Source organism: Sminthopsis crassicaudata, chromosome 2 (assembly GCF_048593235.1).
Source record: "Sminthopsis crassicaudata isolate SCR6 chromosome 2, ASM4859323v1, whole genome shotgun sequence".
NCBI classification, from domain to species: domain Eukaryota; kingdom Metazoa; phylum Chordata; class Mammalia; order Dasyuromorphia; family Dasyuridae; genus Sminthopsis; species Sminthopsis crassicaudata.
Window position 1 is genome coordinate 129,527,077 of NC_133618.1, and position 17,313 is coordinate 129,544,389.

The 17,313-nt window shown below is 34.4% G+C and overlaps 1 protein-coding gene across 8 annotated transcripts in view; it reads left to right on the forward strand.

The window, feature by feature from the left end:
• Positions 1–17,313, forward strand: part of UNC5D (unc-5 netrin receptor D) — a 770,467-nt gene that overhangs the window by 605,111 nt on the left and 148,043 nt on the right. For 4 of the 8 annotated variants that reach the window (XM_074287224.1, XM_074287226.1, XM_074287225.1 and 1 more), the window contains exons 5-7: positions 5,503–5,683; positions 6,355–6,522; positions 11,416–11,580. In XM_074287224.1, the coding sequence (XP_074143325.1) occupies positions 5,503–5,683; positions 6,355–6,522; positions 11,416–11,580 (514 nt within the window). The remainder of the gene's footprint in view (positions 1–5,502; positions 5,684–6,354; positions 6,523–11,415; positions 11,581–17,313) is intronic. The other 4 variants (XM_074287228.1, XM_074287230.1, XM_074287229.1 and 1 more) reach the window with 1 other exon arrangement.

Below are 17,313 nucleotides of genomic sequence, written 5' to 3' on the forward strand. Positions count from 1 at the left end.
AAAAAAAGACTTTTCTAACATTTCACTATTAATAAGTAATTGAAAAGGAGTTTGAAATATGTTAATCCTTTGAGAGTAGAATCTTGTGGAAAGATATATAAGGATGAATCCTAATATAATCCTTAGGAAAATTTGTAAATAGTTTTTTTTTTTTTTTTTTTTTTTTTTTTTAATGAAGCCAGAAAGATTTATTTAAGCACCATTTAATATTTACCAGTGATAGCCTTGACCCCTCCAATTGCTTTCTGCATCATTAGCCTATAAGAATTTTCTGCCCAGGAACACAGAAGAGAGCATGTCAGCAAGAGAATGTTTATTAAATTTCTAATTGGCCTACTGACTTATTTGTTTTGATTCCAACCTTATTTCATTCAGCCAAATACTTGCCTTCTCCCCCATCCCCACCCCTTTTGAGGTTTTATGCTGCTAGTAATTCAACACTGTTCATAAAGCATTCTGCCTACATGCCTGGAAAGGCTGTTGACAAACAATTCAAATTTATAGAACAGTTCATGTATCATGCTGGAAATCCACTACTATAACACAGTCAGATAATGATGGTAGGGGAATAGGGAGCCACAAATTCTTTCAGCATACTGCAGACTTGCTTAGGGCTCTACAAAAATTCTTTGCCTCTCTGTTTCCCAATTTTTTCATCTGTCATAGAGATAGTAATACCACTTGACATCTCTTACTCTCATGAGGTATTGAAGACAAGTAAAGTATTTGGGCAGGCTGTGATATAGTATCTGACACAGATATGCATGTATGTGTAAATTCTAAGGGAGCCTTCCTGAAACATACAATGTTCTATGCACTGAAACATTCAAATTCAACCCAAGATCTCATGCATTTAGGAGCTGAGCTTCCCATCTGAGTATACCTTGCTGCACTTTTTTGGGAAACTCTTTGAGTGTCAGTTGTATACCTTTTATACCCACCTAACCACAATGACTGATGGCCCTGGAAAAGGAACCCGTTGTCTGGCATAAAATGTAATTGGCTTTGATGGTCTGCCTTTGCAGATTTGTTTATAAACTGGAAAATCTACAAATTGCAGACCATCTGCACATAACACTGTGCTAATGAATGCCTGCATTCTGCAAATCCATAAACTCATTAAGTCAAAGTTACTAGTCTTTCCACAAGGTTCTAACTGGGATTATCCATTGGGAAGCAAAAGAACATAAGGAGGAGGAAAATCTGTTTGATTGTGGGGGTGAAATGTCCCCCACAAACTTCAGGACAACTAACCCCCATTATCAAAGGGATAACCTGCAAGCAAAGGGTCACTTAGATTACTTGATATATACATCTGCTGTCCTTTGTGCTCAATGCATCGATCCTATAATGCTAATTTGCACTGCCTTAGTTAAGTGGATAATTAGAGCTTTCCAGTTTGGAAGCCTCCTACAGAGTAATTTCTGGATGAAGCATGAATATTATAACATTATACCTCTTCCCTATAGTAAGCATCTGCAAAGCAAGTTCACTGGCTCATTCTAACCATTGCTATCTGAAAGAAAACCTTCATGGTAGGGCAACTACTTATAAATTATTCTTTTCCTCAAACATAACAGCATAAAATAATTTTCTATTTTTCCTTGCTTATACTACTTGGTGTTTTGGGTAACAGCCAAATCTAAGATTTGATTAAAAAAAATAACATTAATGAAAGGCTTCAAACATTATTAATGTATGTGATAATGCCCATCCTTGATCAAATTAGTATTTTGTGCCTCCAGAGCAATTTATTTTTTATCTTTTGTTTATTTGACTATTTTCTTTAAGGTATCTCAGTCTATCAAAAGGTATTTAAACATTTAGCTTTGGGGACAAATGAACAAACACAAGCACAATCTGTCGTTTTTCTAGGTTCAACAAACTCCAAACAGATGTACTAATGAAGTTAAATGAGTGAGTCATTTTAGTGAAGGAAATAAGCCATTAGGTTAGAACACAAATATTAGCACACACTAAAACTGCCTAATTTCCTAAGGGTTGATGGAGGTAGACCACAAAATATATAAACATGTAACTTAATACTCATTTTTCTGATGTCAGAAAATGAAGAATTATATACAATTTGGCCAGCTTTGACATTTTATTTTTAATACCTAAACTATACTTTTAATCTTGATCCATCATTTTTAGTAAATTTTAGTATATATCTGTGTATGTATACATACACACATATATAGATATATAATATACACATATATAAATGTATATATTTATGATATTTTCCTAACATAGGGAACATAATTTTATGCAACTTTTAGTTTACTTTTTTATATCAACAAGCATTTTTTCTGCCTTTATCTCATATTCCTGCTCCAAATTAGAGGAACAAAAAACAAAAATAAAACCCTTATAATAAATATACATAGTCAAACAAACTACATATCTATGTTTATCATATCCAATAATGTGTGTTCTTCATTTTGCATCTTGGGTCTATCACTTCTCTTTCTGAAGATTGCTAGAATACTTGAGCCTTAGTCCTCTAAATCAAGGTTTCTTAAACTTTTTCCACTCATGACCTCTTTTTGGCCAAAAAATTTTTACACAACTCTGGGCATATCTGTATAAAAATAGGTATACAAATCAAGCATTTCCTTATAATAAATCATTATTTTTCAACCCCCACATTCAGTTATGTGACCCACCCCATGGAGTCATGACCCACGGTGTAAGAAGCTTTGCTGTAAATCACACTTGATCATTTCTTTGAACACATTGCTTTCATCCTTTAAAATTGTTGGTATATTGGTCACAAATCACTTAATATTGACATCATTAATCATAAAAATAATGAACATTTTAACATTTTATAAAAATAATAGTGTGCTTTTTTTTTGAGCATTTTCCACTCACCCCAAGGGGAGGTTGAAGAGTCAACTTCAAGTCTTTCATTGTTTCTGTGGGGGTCACTCTTGGCCTAATATAATGGGAAATGGGATCTATCAAGAAAAGGTCAGCAATGTAGCATTCCGAGTTTGTGAAGAATCACAGGCAGAGAGGAAGATAGATGATGAGATCAAAGATAAGTTTGTCATTTAGCAAAGGCTAGAAGGAAAGAGACATGTTACTATTTTGTGGTAATGCACTCAACAGGAAAAAAGTGGGAAGGATCCAAGAAAGGAGGAAAAATCAATAGCCTAAGATCAAAGGGAAGGACAGTAAAAACTGCTGTCTTCCACAAGTGCAAGAAAAGGCCTGAATTTGAGCAAGAGATTTTCAGTTTTTCACATTCAGTAAACAAAATATACTTGCAATTTTATAATCAGGGATGTTGGGGGAAGTACCTAATTTTGCCATGAGTTTGTAATGAGTTACAGCTATGGAAATGAGGAAGATGTTGAGGGGAGGGGTTTCCCTACCAACTGACCTCATCTATCTCCTTTGGAGATAGTTAGATTGAAATTGATATACTAAATGGCCTTATATTGTTGAGCTTTATGTCAAATTAACAAGCATTTCCGTACTAACACCCCAGGCACTGAGCTAAATTCTGGGAATGTAAATAAAAGCTGCTGGAAAAGGATCCTTGTTTTCAAGTAGCCAACGTGGAAAAGCAGAAGAGATAAAGGGGAAAGTATCCACTGGTGACTGGTAGAAAAAAATCTAGAGAATCAGGAGTGATTAGGGAGAAGAATTAAGATGTGGCTATCCTAAGAATTTTTCTTAAAATGGAGTCTGAAAGGAGCCAACCAATCAAAGTAAGGTGTTGCAGCATTAAAAAATAACTTTAGTCTGTGAAGGCCAGGATCATTATAATCCTTTGGTCAAATTTTAACAATGTTTTTTCTGTCCCTACCCTTTCTTGCTAAATGTCATTTTCTGAGGGAAAAAAGGTGAGGAGTGCTAGTTCTAATTGTCTGTCTTATTTTATATATAACTATCATGATATGGACCAAAGCACAGTTCTACCTTTCTCACAGTGTAAAGTTCATGAACTTTGTGACCACAATTTGTTACCAATTAAAGGTCCATTTAAGTCTATCCATCCTTCAGGGTGTCAGAGGTGAGGAATAGAAGGGGAACATTAAATTATCTGGCAACTCTTTTATATAACTTACCTTACTCTTCCTTTATATTGAAGTCATTTACTTACTTCTCTCTTACCACTTCAACTAATTTATACACTTTCTATATCTATATCTAATTTCATCTTTTTCATTCCTAGAAACATACAATAGCTTATAATACATCTTTACTGAATGTTCACTGAATTGAACAGATGAAATAGAAAAGAATAAAAAGACCTTGGTGCATTTAGATCTAGTTGAGATGACATGACATAAATTTGTATTGGTCCCAGTTAGCATGATTTCATTGAGAAAAAAGGCAGAATATCCTGAAGCTTGGTAGGTAATAGCCACAAATACAAATATTCTTTCTATTTTAGAATGTAAATTCCTTGAAGGCAATATCTATTTAAATTTTATTTTTATATAACTAGAATTTATCAGAGGGCCTGGTAAACAACAAACATTTAATAAATGCTTGTTAAATGATTGACTAGTTAATTGACAATTCTATAGCATTTGACACTTTTGGCTTATTTCCCAACATGGGTATTTTCCATTTCCTAGCACTATGCCTTTGCTTTGTCTATTCCTAACATCAGGAATCAGTTTTCTTCTTTCTTGTACCTTTGAGAATTCTATTTTCTTTACAATCTGTTCAAAATCACGCTCTAAGGAAGTCCCCCCAATTCATTCAGCTGTTAGTGTCCTCTCTCTTGAAATTATCTTATGTTCATCTTTTATGCCATCCATAATTAAAGTATAGTTTGTCTGAAGGCAAGAACTGTTTCTCTTGTGTCATTGTTATCTCCAGCAACATTGAATACTCCTTAGTCTTTCACCAAATGATCAACCAAATCGTTGATCAATTGAACAAAATATTAGACTTGATTCTTGTCCTGGAAGAAGGGTCTTAAACCTGGGCTCTATGAACCTTTAAAAAAAGAGTAATATTTAGGTAATTGTATCTCAATTTATTTGGTTTTCTTTGTAATCTTATCTATTTTATTTTGTACATTTCATTTAATTTAATAAATCCAAAAAATTCATAAGTTTTACTCAATTGCCATAGGCGTCTATGAAAGAAAGAAAGAAAGAAAGAAAGAAAGAAAGAAAGAAAGAAAGAAAGAAAGAAAGAAAGAAAGAAAGAAAGAAAAAGAAAGAAAGAAAGAAAGAAAGAAAGAAAGAAAGAAAGAAAGAAAGAAAGAAAGAAAGAAAGAAAGAAAGAAAGAAAGAAAGAAAGAAAGAAAGAAAGAAAGAAAGAAAGAAAGAAAAAGATTCCCTACCTAAGATAAATTAAAAATCCAAAGGGAGAAAAAGAAAAACAATCTAGCTCAAAGTCCCTGTGAATTAACAAACACTAAAACCATATATACCAAAGTGCTGAAAAAGTGCTGAATGTTGTTGTGGTACAGACCATTAGTGTTTCAGCATTTCTTTACCCTTATCTTTGTATCCTTCCCCCAACTAGGTGGAGTGGCTAAAGAATGAAGAGCCTATTGATTCCCAACTGGATGAGAACATTGACACCAGGGCTGATCACAATTTAATTATCAGGCAGGCTCGCCTCTCTGATTCTGGGAATTATACCTGCATGGCTGCCAACATTGTTGCCAAGAGAAGAAGCTTGTCAGCTACTGTCATTGTTTATGGTAAGGTGAAAACAATAGCACATAGTAGTTAAGAGGGATTTGGGAATGGGGGTGGTGGGGAGAACATGCAGAAGAAGGAAGAGATGGGTCCACATACATGAGAATCATAGCAAATTTACATTAGAAAGGATCTTAAAATTACATAGTTTGACCCTTTTCTGTTTCCCTCCCTGTCCCAGACTAAACATTGGTCAGTAAGCCTAATTATATATAAAATCCCACTGAAGACAGACAATCTTGATTATCTGTGAATATCAGCTTTTATAGATTAGCACCCTGGTGCTATTAAGTGAAAGTGCCCCTTCCCCCCAGTTGATTGCCAAAGATGAAGACTCAGCTACATCAAATCCTTGCCTTGGATTACAAAGGACTTCCACATTCTTTTGTCTATTTCCCTTCTAGTAACATCCCTGTGAAGAAGGTTGGTATTGCTTTCCTTATGTTATAATTGAGGATGTAGATAGAGAAAAGCTAAGTGGTTCGGTCTGCAGGTCAGGGGGAAAAGCAGTTTTAAAAACGTTTGAAGTTTTGGAATGTCCAGCAGCCTGTCTTATCCCACCAAACATTTTGGGTGCCTTGCCCAGAGTAGGCACTTAACAGCTCCCCATTGGTTCAATTTAATTTGATACCTTTCTCCTTCCTTTCTGTCCTCCCTTCTTTCTCTCTCTCAGTGAATGGAGGCTGGTCTTCCTGGACAGAGTGGTCAGCCTGCAATGTTCGCTGTGGTAGAGGATGGCAGAAACGTTCTCGGACCTGCACCAATCCCGCTCCACTCAATGGGGGTGCCTTTTGTGAGGGAATGTCAGTGCAAAAAATCACCTGCACTTCTCTTTGTCCTGGTGAGATATACATATACTTATATGCAAATCATGTTTCCCCCTCTGACCCACCCACAAAAGCTAATGAGAATGAAATCAATGCCATCCTTCCTCTTCAGTGATGTATTTGTCTTCCCCATCTTCCCTGATTAATATATATATAAACACATACATACATACATACACACACATATGTCCAATAAAGGCAGGGAAGAATCACAACTAAATGAAGTATATTATCATCACATAATGCATTGATGCCCTTGATTAGAAAGGTTTTTACATTAGTAATAAATTTCTCTTGAGTTGTCCTTTGTTTTTTCTCTTGTATATTACTCTATCTAATACAGAATAGATCCCTAATAAATGGTTATTGCTTAATTGGTTGTTTAGTATACATCTTTAGGAGTAAAAACTAGTGGTAATGATTTAGTCTCTCTTTGTTTTATTTTTAAAATCTTTATGAAAATCCTTCATTTGTTCTGGAGGTGGTGGTTTTTTGAAGCAATATCCTCAATGTACGGAGCCTGGCAATTTCTACCAATATAGAAAGGCTTTTGACTATTGGTTCCACTAACAACTGTCTGTTATCTAGCACAGGAATATTCATCTCTTTGACCACAGGTCAATGCATTTTTTAAAGCAATAAAAATGCATGAAAGTTATTTAAGAAGCTATAGAAAGGAGAAGGGGATGGAAAAAGTATCCATGATGACAAAATCATAGAGTCCTTGAATTATCAGAATATTTCAAAAATCCTTGCTGATTCAGGACATCTAGGTGGCGCAGTGGAGAGAGCACCAGCCCTGAAGTCAGGAGGACCCGAGTTCAAACCAAACTCAGATACTTAACACTTACTGGCTGTGTAACCCTGGGCAAGTCACTTAACCCCGATTGCCTCAGCTCAAAACAAAACAAAACAAACTTGCTGATTCTTAGTATTATCAATATACAATTCTAGCCCCATCATATCACCTTTTTCTAACAATTTGACTCAGCTTTCTAATTCTAAGTTTCTTTACTATGAAATCACTGAAAATATATATATAGATATTATAAGTATGGTCCACGTATTCTTGAATCAGCCTATGTTTACCATTCTTTCTTGATAAATAAACACTGTAATTAACAAAAGTGATCTTAACTTTAGTTTCTTGCCTTCTTGTCCAGTTTACAGAATCATAAATTTAATAGTATGAAGGGTCTTCAGTTACCATCTATTCTAACCTATACACCAAAGAAATCCCCATTATTACAAACGATGCAAGTAATCACCCAACCTTATTTGTTATTATTGTTAATATTAATAATAATAACAATTAACTCATTTGATTTCACAACAGTTCTGTGAAAGTGTATAACAACAAATTGTGTATATCTAACAACCAATCAATGAGACTGCGAATAGCTTTTTCTCCTTTGGAGTTCATGTTCACCCACTGAGAAACAAATTGATCCCTAGTTCCTAACATAGTCCTATAGATCATTAACTCCAAGGACATTGAAGTAGAATTTCTCTTTTCTACATTTTAATTTGATTTTTAGCTCTGAGAGAGAAACTCTAACTTATTTCATATTCATAGTTATATTTTGGAAGAGGAAGATTCATTGCCTTAAGTAGTCCCAGAAAGCAGGGTTGCGCTTATTTAAGGGGACAAGTTAGCATTTTGTAGGTTGGCCTCCAAAGTAATCTGTTCTTTGGAGTCCTTATAATAAGAATTGGGGGTGGGGAGGAGGAATAATAATGACTTATCTACCCAGGAAATCTAACACAAAGTAACATGTATTAAGAATTTCACAATGTACAAAGAAAATGCTGGGAATAAAGCTAGAAATATAAAAGTAAAAATATAAAAGTGCCATGGAAGCACTCACAGCTTAGGAGGATATAATTTCTATCTCACTAATGATAATGCAATTTAGAAAGACAGTATTATGTAATGTATGGAGAGCTGGTCTCAGGGTCAGGAAAACCTGGATATACACTCTGCCACTGTCACATACTCTATATCACTCTAGAAAAGTCACTGTTCAAGGGAACTTTACAAATGGCACAAAGGCACCAACCTGTGTTACTATAGGAAATTTACTATTGAAATAAAAGGTCTAGTCCCTATCCCACTCTTGTAATTGAGAAAAGTAGTATGTGCATAAAACGTCAAAAAGAATAGCCTAAGAAATTGAAGTGGGATAATTGAAAATGGGGTCATTTTTAGTTAAGGGGATCAGGGAAGGCTTCATAGAAAATATGGAACCTGAGGAAGGACCCTGAAGCATTTATTAAATGCCTACTATTTGCCAGACACTGTAATGAGGAGCTTACATAGATGATGTCATTTGATCCTTACAATAAATAACACTGTAAGGCTTCTACTATTGTTATCCTTATTTTATAGTTGAGAAAACTGAAGTAGACTATGGCTTTATGGATTTACTCAAGGTCACACAGCTTGTGTCTGTGGTCAGAACTGATTTCGAGTCTTGAAGACCTACTACCACTTAAGAAAAGTGGGAAAAAGGGGGAAAATGTCAAAAGATAAAATGAGAACTAGAGATAGGGGATCTAATGCTTTTCCATGGATGGTAAATGGTACCTACAAAGACAGAAGAGTACAGCATAAGTGAAGGGAGTGGTCCCACATGACTGGAGCACAAAATACATGAAGAAGAAAACCATGAAATATAGCTGGATAGGTCCATAAAGATAGGGAAATGATGAATTGCAAAGGGCTGAAACTCTGAATAGGTGCACTGGAATCAGACAACTGAGCACTTAAGGCCAATTACCTATTGGACAATACTCTATTATGCTTGGAAAATGGCGCTTCCCACTATCTGTGTTGGCTCCATCTTTTGGTGTATACAGATAATTGTAGGAGGGCTTAGGGAGTGGAGTAAGACAAGCCAGGGTCACTTTGGAGGAGGACTAGAAGGGAGGCTGTGGAGAGCTTGTGGCAGTTTTGTCCATCTCCTTTACTTCTCCCCCTAAAGACCAAGGACTTTTGCTGATCCTGACTCTGGCTGATCCTGAGGTCAACAGGGAGCTAACTCAGACTTCACAATAAATAATTGGTGATTTTTGAGTAAGATAATTACATAAACTCAGAGATCTAGAGCCACAAGGCATATTAGAGACTATTTCTAATTTTTCCTTTTCTAGATGAGGAAGCTGAGGCTGAGTTGGATTGGAACTTGGCCAGTGGGGATCAGATGAAAGTAATCAATCATTCAATCAACAAGCAAAGTGCCTGGTATATATTTAGAAACCTCTGAGATCACTGAATCCATTGTTCTTATTTGCCACATGAGGAAACAGAGGTCCATAGAGAGAATAACTTGCTCATGTTTCCACAACTGAACTCAAATGATAATAATGCTGTGTGTTAGAGTTGGGATCAAACCCAGATCTTACAGCAACTGATGAAGTGGTCTTCCTGCAAAATCACATTAGAATAGACAGATTACTTTGTCAATGTGTACAGTATGGATTGTCAAATTCATCTAAATTCATGTACTTCTATTTGGTAGTGTTATTGAATTCATTTTTTTTTATTTATAATTTTTTTTCACAGTATATATGCATGAGTAATTTTTTTAATAACATTATCCCTTGTATTCATTTTTCCAAATTATCCCCTCCCTCCCTCTGCTCCCTCCCCTTGATGACAGGCAATCCCATATATTTTACATGTGTTACAATATAACTTAGATACAATATATGTGTGTAATACCATTTTCTTGTTGCACATTAAGTATTAGATTCTGAAGGTGTAAGTAACCTGGGTAGATAGACAGTAGTGCTAACAATTTACATTCACTTCCCAGTGTTCCTTCTCTGGGTATAGTTATTTCTGTCCATCATTGATCAACTGGAAGTGAGTTGGATCTTCTTTATGTTGAAGATATCCACTTCCATCAGAATATGTCCTCATACAGCATTGAAGTGTACAGCGATCTTCTGGTTCTATTCATTTCACTCAGCATATTGAATTCATTTTTAAAAATCAGATTGGGGTTTTATTTTGGGGAGATTATTTTATTTATGTGTTTTTCACTTCAATCTAGACTGTTCCATCCACCTCCTGTGTAAGTCCTCAAACCAGAGCTGACTCAATTTTGGGAGTATCTGAAGGCAAGTGTGGGAAAGGAGAGGTATTAGACTGACTACCAAATGGAAGGTCTACAGAGTTGTTGTAATGAACTCATTGTTGTATGCCTATGAAACCTGGACAATGTACCAGTAGCATTCCAGGAAAATGGAAGCTTCAATCTGAAGAATTGTAGGAAAATTCTGAAGATCACTTGGCAGGACCAGATACCAGACACTGAGATCCTTTCTTAAACTAAACTTACTTCCAAGCATTCCATCTCTACTGCAGAGAGCACAACTCCATTGGGCTGACCACATTGTTCAAATCTACATTTTCCAAAAAGACTATTTTATGGAGCAACCACACACAAGGTGGTCAGAAAAAGCATTACAAGGTCACTCTCAGAATCTCTCAAGAACTTTAGAATTGATTATATGACAGGGGAGACACTGGTACAGATTGCCCAGCATGGTGTGTCCCCATAATAAAAGGTGCTGTACTCTATGAATAAAACAGAATTTAATTATCTTAGAAAAAACGCAATATGCACAAAGTTAGAGAATTTATCCCAGATGTTCACAGGAAATATATATGTCTACCCCTTGGCAGAGCATTCTGAGCTCATACTGGTCTAATCAACCGCTTGACTTTAGTGTATTGCCACTTTGGTCTTCTTCAAGAATGAAGGACAACAACTTATATGTGTTTTGTGTACATGAGTATACACACATGTGTCAACACAAACGTGTGTGTGCATGAATATGTACATGTACACAGACAGATTTTTTTTTTTTTTTTTTTTTTTTTTGTCTTTCTCTTCTAGTTGATGGAAGCTGGGAGGTATGGAGTGAATGGTCGGTGTGTAGTCCTGAGTGTGAGCACCTGAGAATACGGGAATGTACTGCACCACCTCCAAGAAATGGAGGGAAATTCTGTGAAGGCCTGAGCCAAGAATCAGAGAATTGCACAGATGGGCTCTGCATTCAAGGTAACAACACATGTTTTTGTACATTAAACAAAGAAAAAGTCTTCAATCTTTCACTACTTTAAGCCATGCAGTTGAACTTGGACCCCAGCCCTATGGCTGAAAAAAAGGGATTTAAAATATAATGATTATAGTGACAATGGCAATAATGATGAAGATGAAAATATGGGCAGAAACATAGAAATTGTATACAGACAAAATAATACACATATTTTTATGTAATATATATCTATATATTTATACATATCTGTGTGTCTATCTATCTATCTATATACATATATTCATACATATATATACACACACACTTGTTTATTTGTCTTGGCTCCCTAATAGTTGAATCATTTTACTCGTTTAGGAGTTCATTGGTTGTGATTTTTTTTTAGTTGAACAGATTTTTTTTTTAAATAAAAATAATTTGAAAGACCAGATAATATAATAAAGAATCAGTCTTACAGTCAGAAAGACCAAAGTCCAAGTATTCCTCCTGACACATTCTGGTTATATGACTATGGAGCATATTACATGACCTCTCCTTGCTCCAGACAAAACCTAAACACTATAAATTATAGGTGAGTGCTAATCTACCTTCATATAAAATGTCTTCACACTGAGTTTTCCCTATCCAAATAGTATTACAAGTCTGAATCGCTTTGAACTAGTTAGTACTTTAATTAATCAGTGCTCTTCAAACCATTTTGAAAAAGGTTGAAAAACTTCTTGATAACCAGATAGGATTCTGGTGCTGAACACTAATTCCTTTCTTTTAAGAACATTTACAAATGTTCTTTAAAGAAAACATTTGGCAATCTCTCAAACATGACTGAGTACTAAAGAACGGCCATTATTTCTTCAATTTTATAAACAGTCTAATAACAGTGAGAAAATCTGGTATACCCAGAAAGTTAAGAAGCAGAAGGGCTGAAACATTGATCTCCAGACTCCAGTCCTTAAGCCCTCTAGAGATAGCACTATTTCAGGTCTCTAGGTGATCATGTATTTGGTAGAACTATCATGGATTATTTCTGCTTAATTCTATGAGGCTAATTAGTTAGAGTCATGAAGATCTGAGTTCAAATGCAGCCTCAGAAATTTACTTTGGACAAATCACTTTACCTCTTCATGCCTCAGTTTCCTTATTTTTTTGAATGAGGATAATAATACCTCCCTTTTAATGTTAAATTCAAACAAGATAATAATTGTAAATAGCTTAGCACAGTATCTGACAGTTGGTGCTATATAAACATTAGTTATCATCATCATCATCATCATTATTTTTGTGTCAGGCTGAGAGTCCTAATAACCAGAATAATAACAACTAAAATTTATGTGAATTATCTCATTTGAACCTCATAACCATCCTGTCAGATAAATCCTACTCTTATCTCTGGGTTGATGTGAGGATTAAATAAAATCACATGAGATACTTTGTAAGCTTTTAGGTGCAAATAACTTTACAAATGAGTTAAGTCATCTAGATGTTATTATTATTCCAGTTTCATAGATGAGGAATCTGAGGCAAATCTAAACTTTTTATCAACTGTCAACAATAGTATTCAAACCCAAGTCTTTCTGATTTTGTGACAAATATTCTCACTATTGAATCTTTATATTTTATTTATTTCTCCAAACTAAATTTTTTTGAAACACATGTATAATTTATATTATCATGATAGAGACTTTACCTTTCACTAACGTATCTTCAACAGCACTTGGTACACAATAGGAAGTTAAAATTTGGATAATTTCAATACTTACATTCATATAAGTTTTAAGGTTTATAAATATTTTTATAAACATTTCTCTCACAATAATTTTTCAGGTAGATACTATAAACATTATATTACCATTTTATAAGATAAGGAAATTGAGGCTCAATGAAGTTTAGTGACAATTTTTTTTAAAGTAAATATTAAATCTAGAACCCAAAGCCAGATTTATTAATTCTGAATTTTATGCCCTTTCTATGGCATCAGGTTATCAACAACCTGATCATTGCCCATAGATAAGGTCCTTCACACCTAGCTATAAGTTTACTTTAAATATGAATCCTTATTTTTATTGAGATTCAGCCCCTACATTTTCATAAGTTACCATTTGGTGACAGAAAAGCCACCAGCTAATTAGTGAAAAAGAATTATGTTGACAATTTTGTTAAGTATAGTCATTCATTTGTGACTTTGAAAAATCAAATAATCTATTAGTCAGCAAGTCATTACCAAGCATAAGTGTTGGGGACCTGGAAATATAAAGGCAAAAAAAAAATGAATGGGTCCCTACCTTCAAGAAGTTTTAGGTGAGAGAATATGTACATATACAATTGTGGACAAACAAATATAGACAGTTTACACTTTACGAAATAGGACATTCCATATATCTCTACACAAAGCAATTTTTATATAATACAAATTTTTCCCTATTCACCCATTTCACTCAGTTTATATAACAAAGGCTTACACAAAATAATTTTTGTTTGTTAGGTTTTTTCATTTCACTATCTGTGCTTCACGTTACCACAACAAATCTCATCTTCATGATCATGTGTTTTGCTTGTATAGAGATCATGATTTCTTTTACTTTTTCTTCCTTCTCTTTATCCTTTACTTCTGGTATTTCACACCCTCAATCTGTTATTTTATTTTTCATTTCTTTGATAATATGCCAGCATGGATTAAAGAGGATTTTTTTTTCTATTCTGTCAATTATTTCTGGGATATAGACCATAAAATTCTGGTTTCATAGCTCTTATTTCTCCTTTAAAGCACTGAGGATCATCCTTCTGGAGTCCCATGTTCTCTTGAAAATCTAAAGGGTCCTCTACCTTTTGAGGTATTGGTTTCTTTTCCTTTATCTTACAGTATTTATTCACAAGTGCCAGGAATCTTTTACCTATTCTAGAAGCCACGTTTTCTTCTGTTATTAATATGTAACCTTTTGTTTTATTGCTTATGTTCAAGATTTTTCCTTGAGTTTTCTTTCTCATGGCATTATTGATAATTTTATTTTTCTTTTATATTCACCATTTGTTAACTTTCTTATTTTTTTCTCAAAGCATGGTCAATCTCCTTACATTCTGGGTAATATAGGTGTCTTTAGTTTCAGTCTTTGCTCCAAGTAACTATTAAAGACATAGAGCTGACTAAACTTTTTCTCTCAGGTTAAGCAGAGTTATATAATCACACACCCAAATTCTGTTTTTCTCTCATTTCTTTGTTCTCTGAGATCTGTTTCAGCAAATAGCTTGCTATATTTCTCTCCTGTTCTAGACAGCACAAATTTCTACCTTTTGCTTTCTCATGGTACTCCAAGGAACTTAAATTTTATATTAGTTTTGTTTTTACAACAACTAGATGTGTTTGTGCAGCTCTAGTATCCCTAGCATGAAGAATGGTGGGGAATAGGCTGTGAGTGCTTTAAGGATTATGTATTAACCTTTACTGTTAGTTTATATAATCGTTATCTTTGTAGAAGATATCCTTGGTATCCTAGACTCTAGAAACTTTATTGGTCTAATCTCCTACTATAATTACTACTTTGCATAGGATGGGAGAAAAATCTAGTCCTCCTTGTTCTTTCTCTCTCTCTTTTTCTCCCCCTTACCAATATAAACTTGCATCAGCAATTTAGGCTCTCAGAGAGTGAACAGAGGCACAGAAAAGTTAAGTGATTTATTTAAGATTACATAGCCAGGATATGTCAGAGGTAGTATTTGAATTTTCTAGGTCTTCTTTGAGGCAATCTCTCTATCCATTCTCTTATGATGGCTTTCAAAGTTCTCAAATGTACATACAAATATGACAGCATATATACACAGAAATATGGGTTTTTGAACATAAATATAAGGTGATATTGTTATTGTTATTATTAATATTACTATTATTACATTTTCATTTTGCTGTAGTAGAAATAATAGCTAGAGAGTTTTAGAGGCCTGGAATTATGTATATGAGAAGACAGACCTCTACCACCTCTCCGCAATCCCCACTACTGAAAATAAAGATGCTGCTCATGCTATTGCCATTCTTTCATAAGCTGAATTCCCCAGTGCACTAGAGCTTGTTTTTCCTAGCATCCTTTGGATCTCTATACTGTGTACATCCTACTGTTCTTTACTTTTCACCTGAGCCTCTTTGGGAGTTGTAAATGAATGGGTTATTTGAAGAGGAGTTAAGCCAGAACCTTGAGTACTATAATCCAAAGAAATATATATCTCCTTAAGGTGAAAGTGGGATGGTAGAAGCAGCTATACGGGTAGGAAGGAAATTTGGTGATATTTGTTCATGGGAGACAGAAGAGTTTATCCTGCCTGTTTAGACTAAAAGGGAGTGATGTCAGTTAATCTGAAAGGTCAGGAAACAACATTCCCCCTAGGTGTGTGGGTGTGGGTGTGTTTTCATGTGATCAAAATGACAAATACTACTTTATAATTCTGATTTATGTTCTGTTGGAAACACCCTAATGGAAGTCCTATTGTCATTTGAGTGGCAAAAACTAGTGGACAACTAGGTTTAATCAAAATTATGTTAGACATCTGCTTTATGGATAATTAAGTTTGATAAAGGAAGTTAGTAGCATCATAGAATCTCAGTGCTTGAGAGGACACCAGAAGTCATCCAGTCACAATGAAGTATATCTGCAGCTGCCCTTCATTTCTTTTTAATACTAATTAATGGCATTTATATAGCACTTCAAAGTTGGCAAAATACTATATGAACAGTATTTCATATGTACATTAAAACACTCAATTGAGGTAGGTACCACAGATATTATTATCTCAATTTTAGGTAGGAAGGAATGTCATGGCATTCAGGGAAATTTAGTACATTGTTTGTGATCTTTCAGTTATTTGATGTTAGAAGTAGGATCCTTATCCAAGTCTTATATCAATACTCTTTTCTATTGGACTTGGAGTAAGGAAAACCTTAATTCAAATCCTGCCTCAGATATTTACTAATTGTATGATCCTGAGAAAGTCACTTACAATTTCTTAGCTTCAATATTCTTATCTTTAAGATGAAGATACCATCACCTTCCTCACAGGATTTTTGCAAAAATCAGATGAAATAGTATCTATAAAGTGCCATGCAAACTTGTAAGAAATACATTAATGGTAGCTATTGCAACATTTTAAAAGTTTGAGAAATATTGTACCAGGATAATTTATCTTTTATTAAGAATGCTGGTATGTTTATTAATAAAAAAGGTCAGTAGCAGCAGTCTCAAATTCCTAAAATCCCTCATAGTGATGGGCTCATAGTTTATACACCTTTAGAAGAGTATATTTTCCTGAGGTTGTCAATCAACTATAATTGACTAAAATTTAATAAGAGGATGAATATTATAAAGAAAGGTGGGTTATATTTAAATGAGGGTATTGAGGTATATGACACGGAATACTCAAACACTGGTCAAATTTCTTTATCATCTGCCTAACCAAGAGGAAAATCCACATTTTCCTAGATCTATTTGAGTAACAGTAAGCACAAATCTACTCAGTCTCATAAACTTAGAATTTATTTTACTATCTTTGGTTAGATTTTACTCTAGGTCTTTGCCCAAGATTTCCTATGCTGGTTGATTTCTGAATAAAGAAATAGAAAAAGAGAAAAATTTGGTCCTAATTCAATAGTTAGTAATTCATACAAGAGAGAGATAATAATTTCTCTCGGTTTTACTAATATTTATATTAGTCCATTCTCCCTTATCTTTTGGATAGAAATTGTGATTCCATTGTACTAT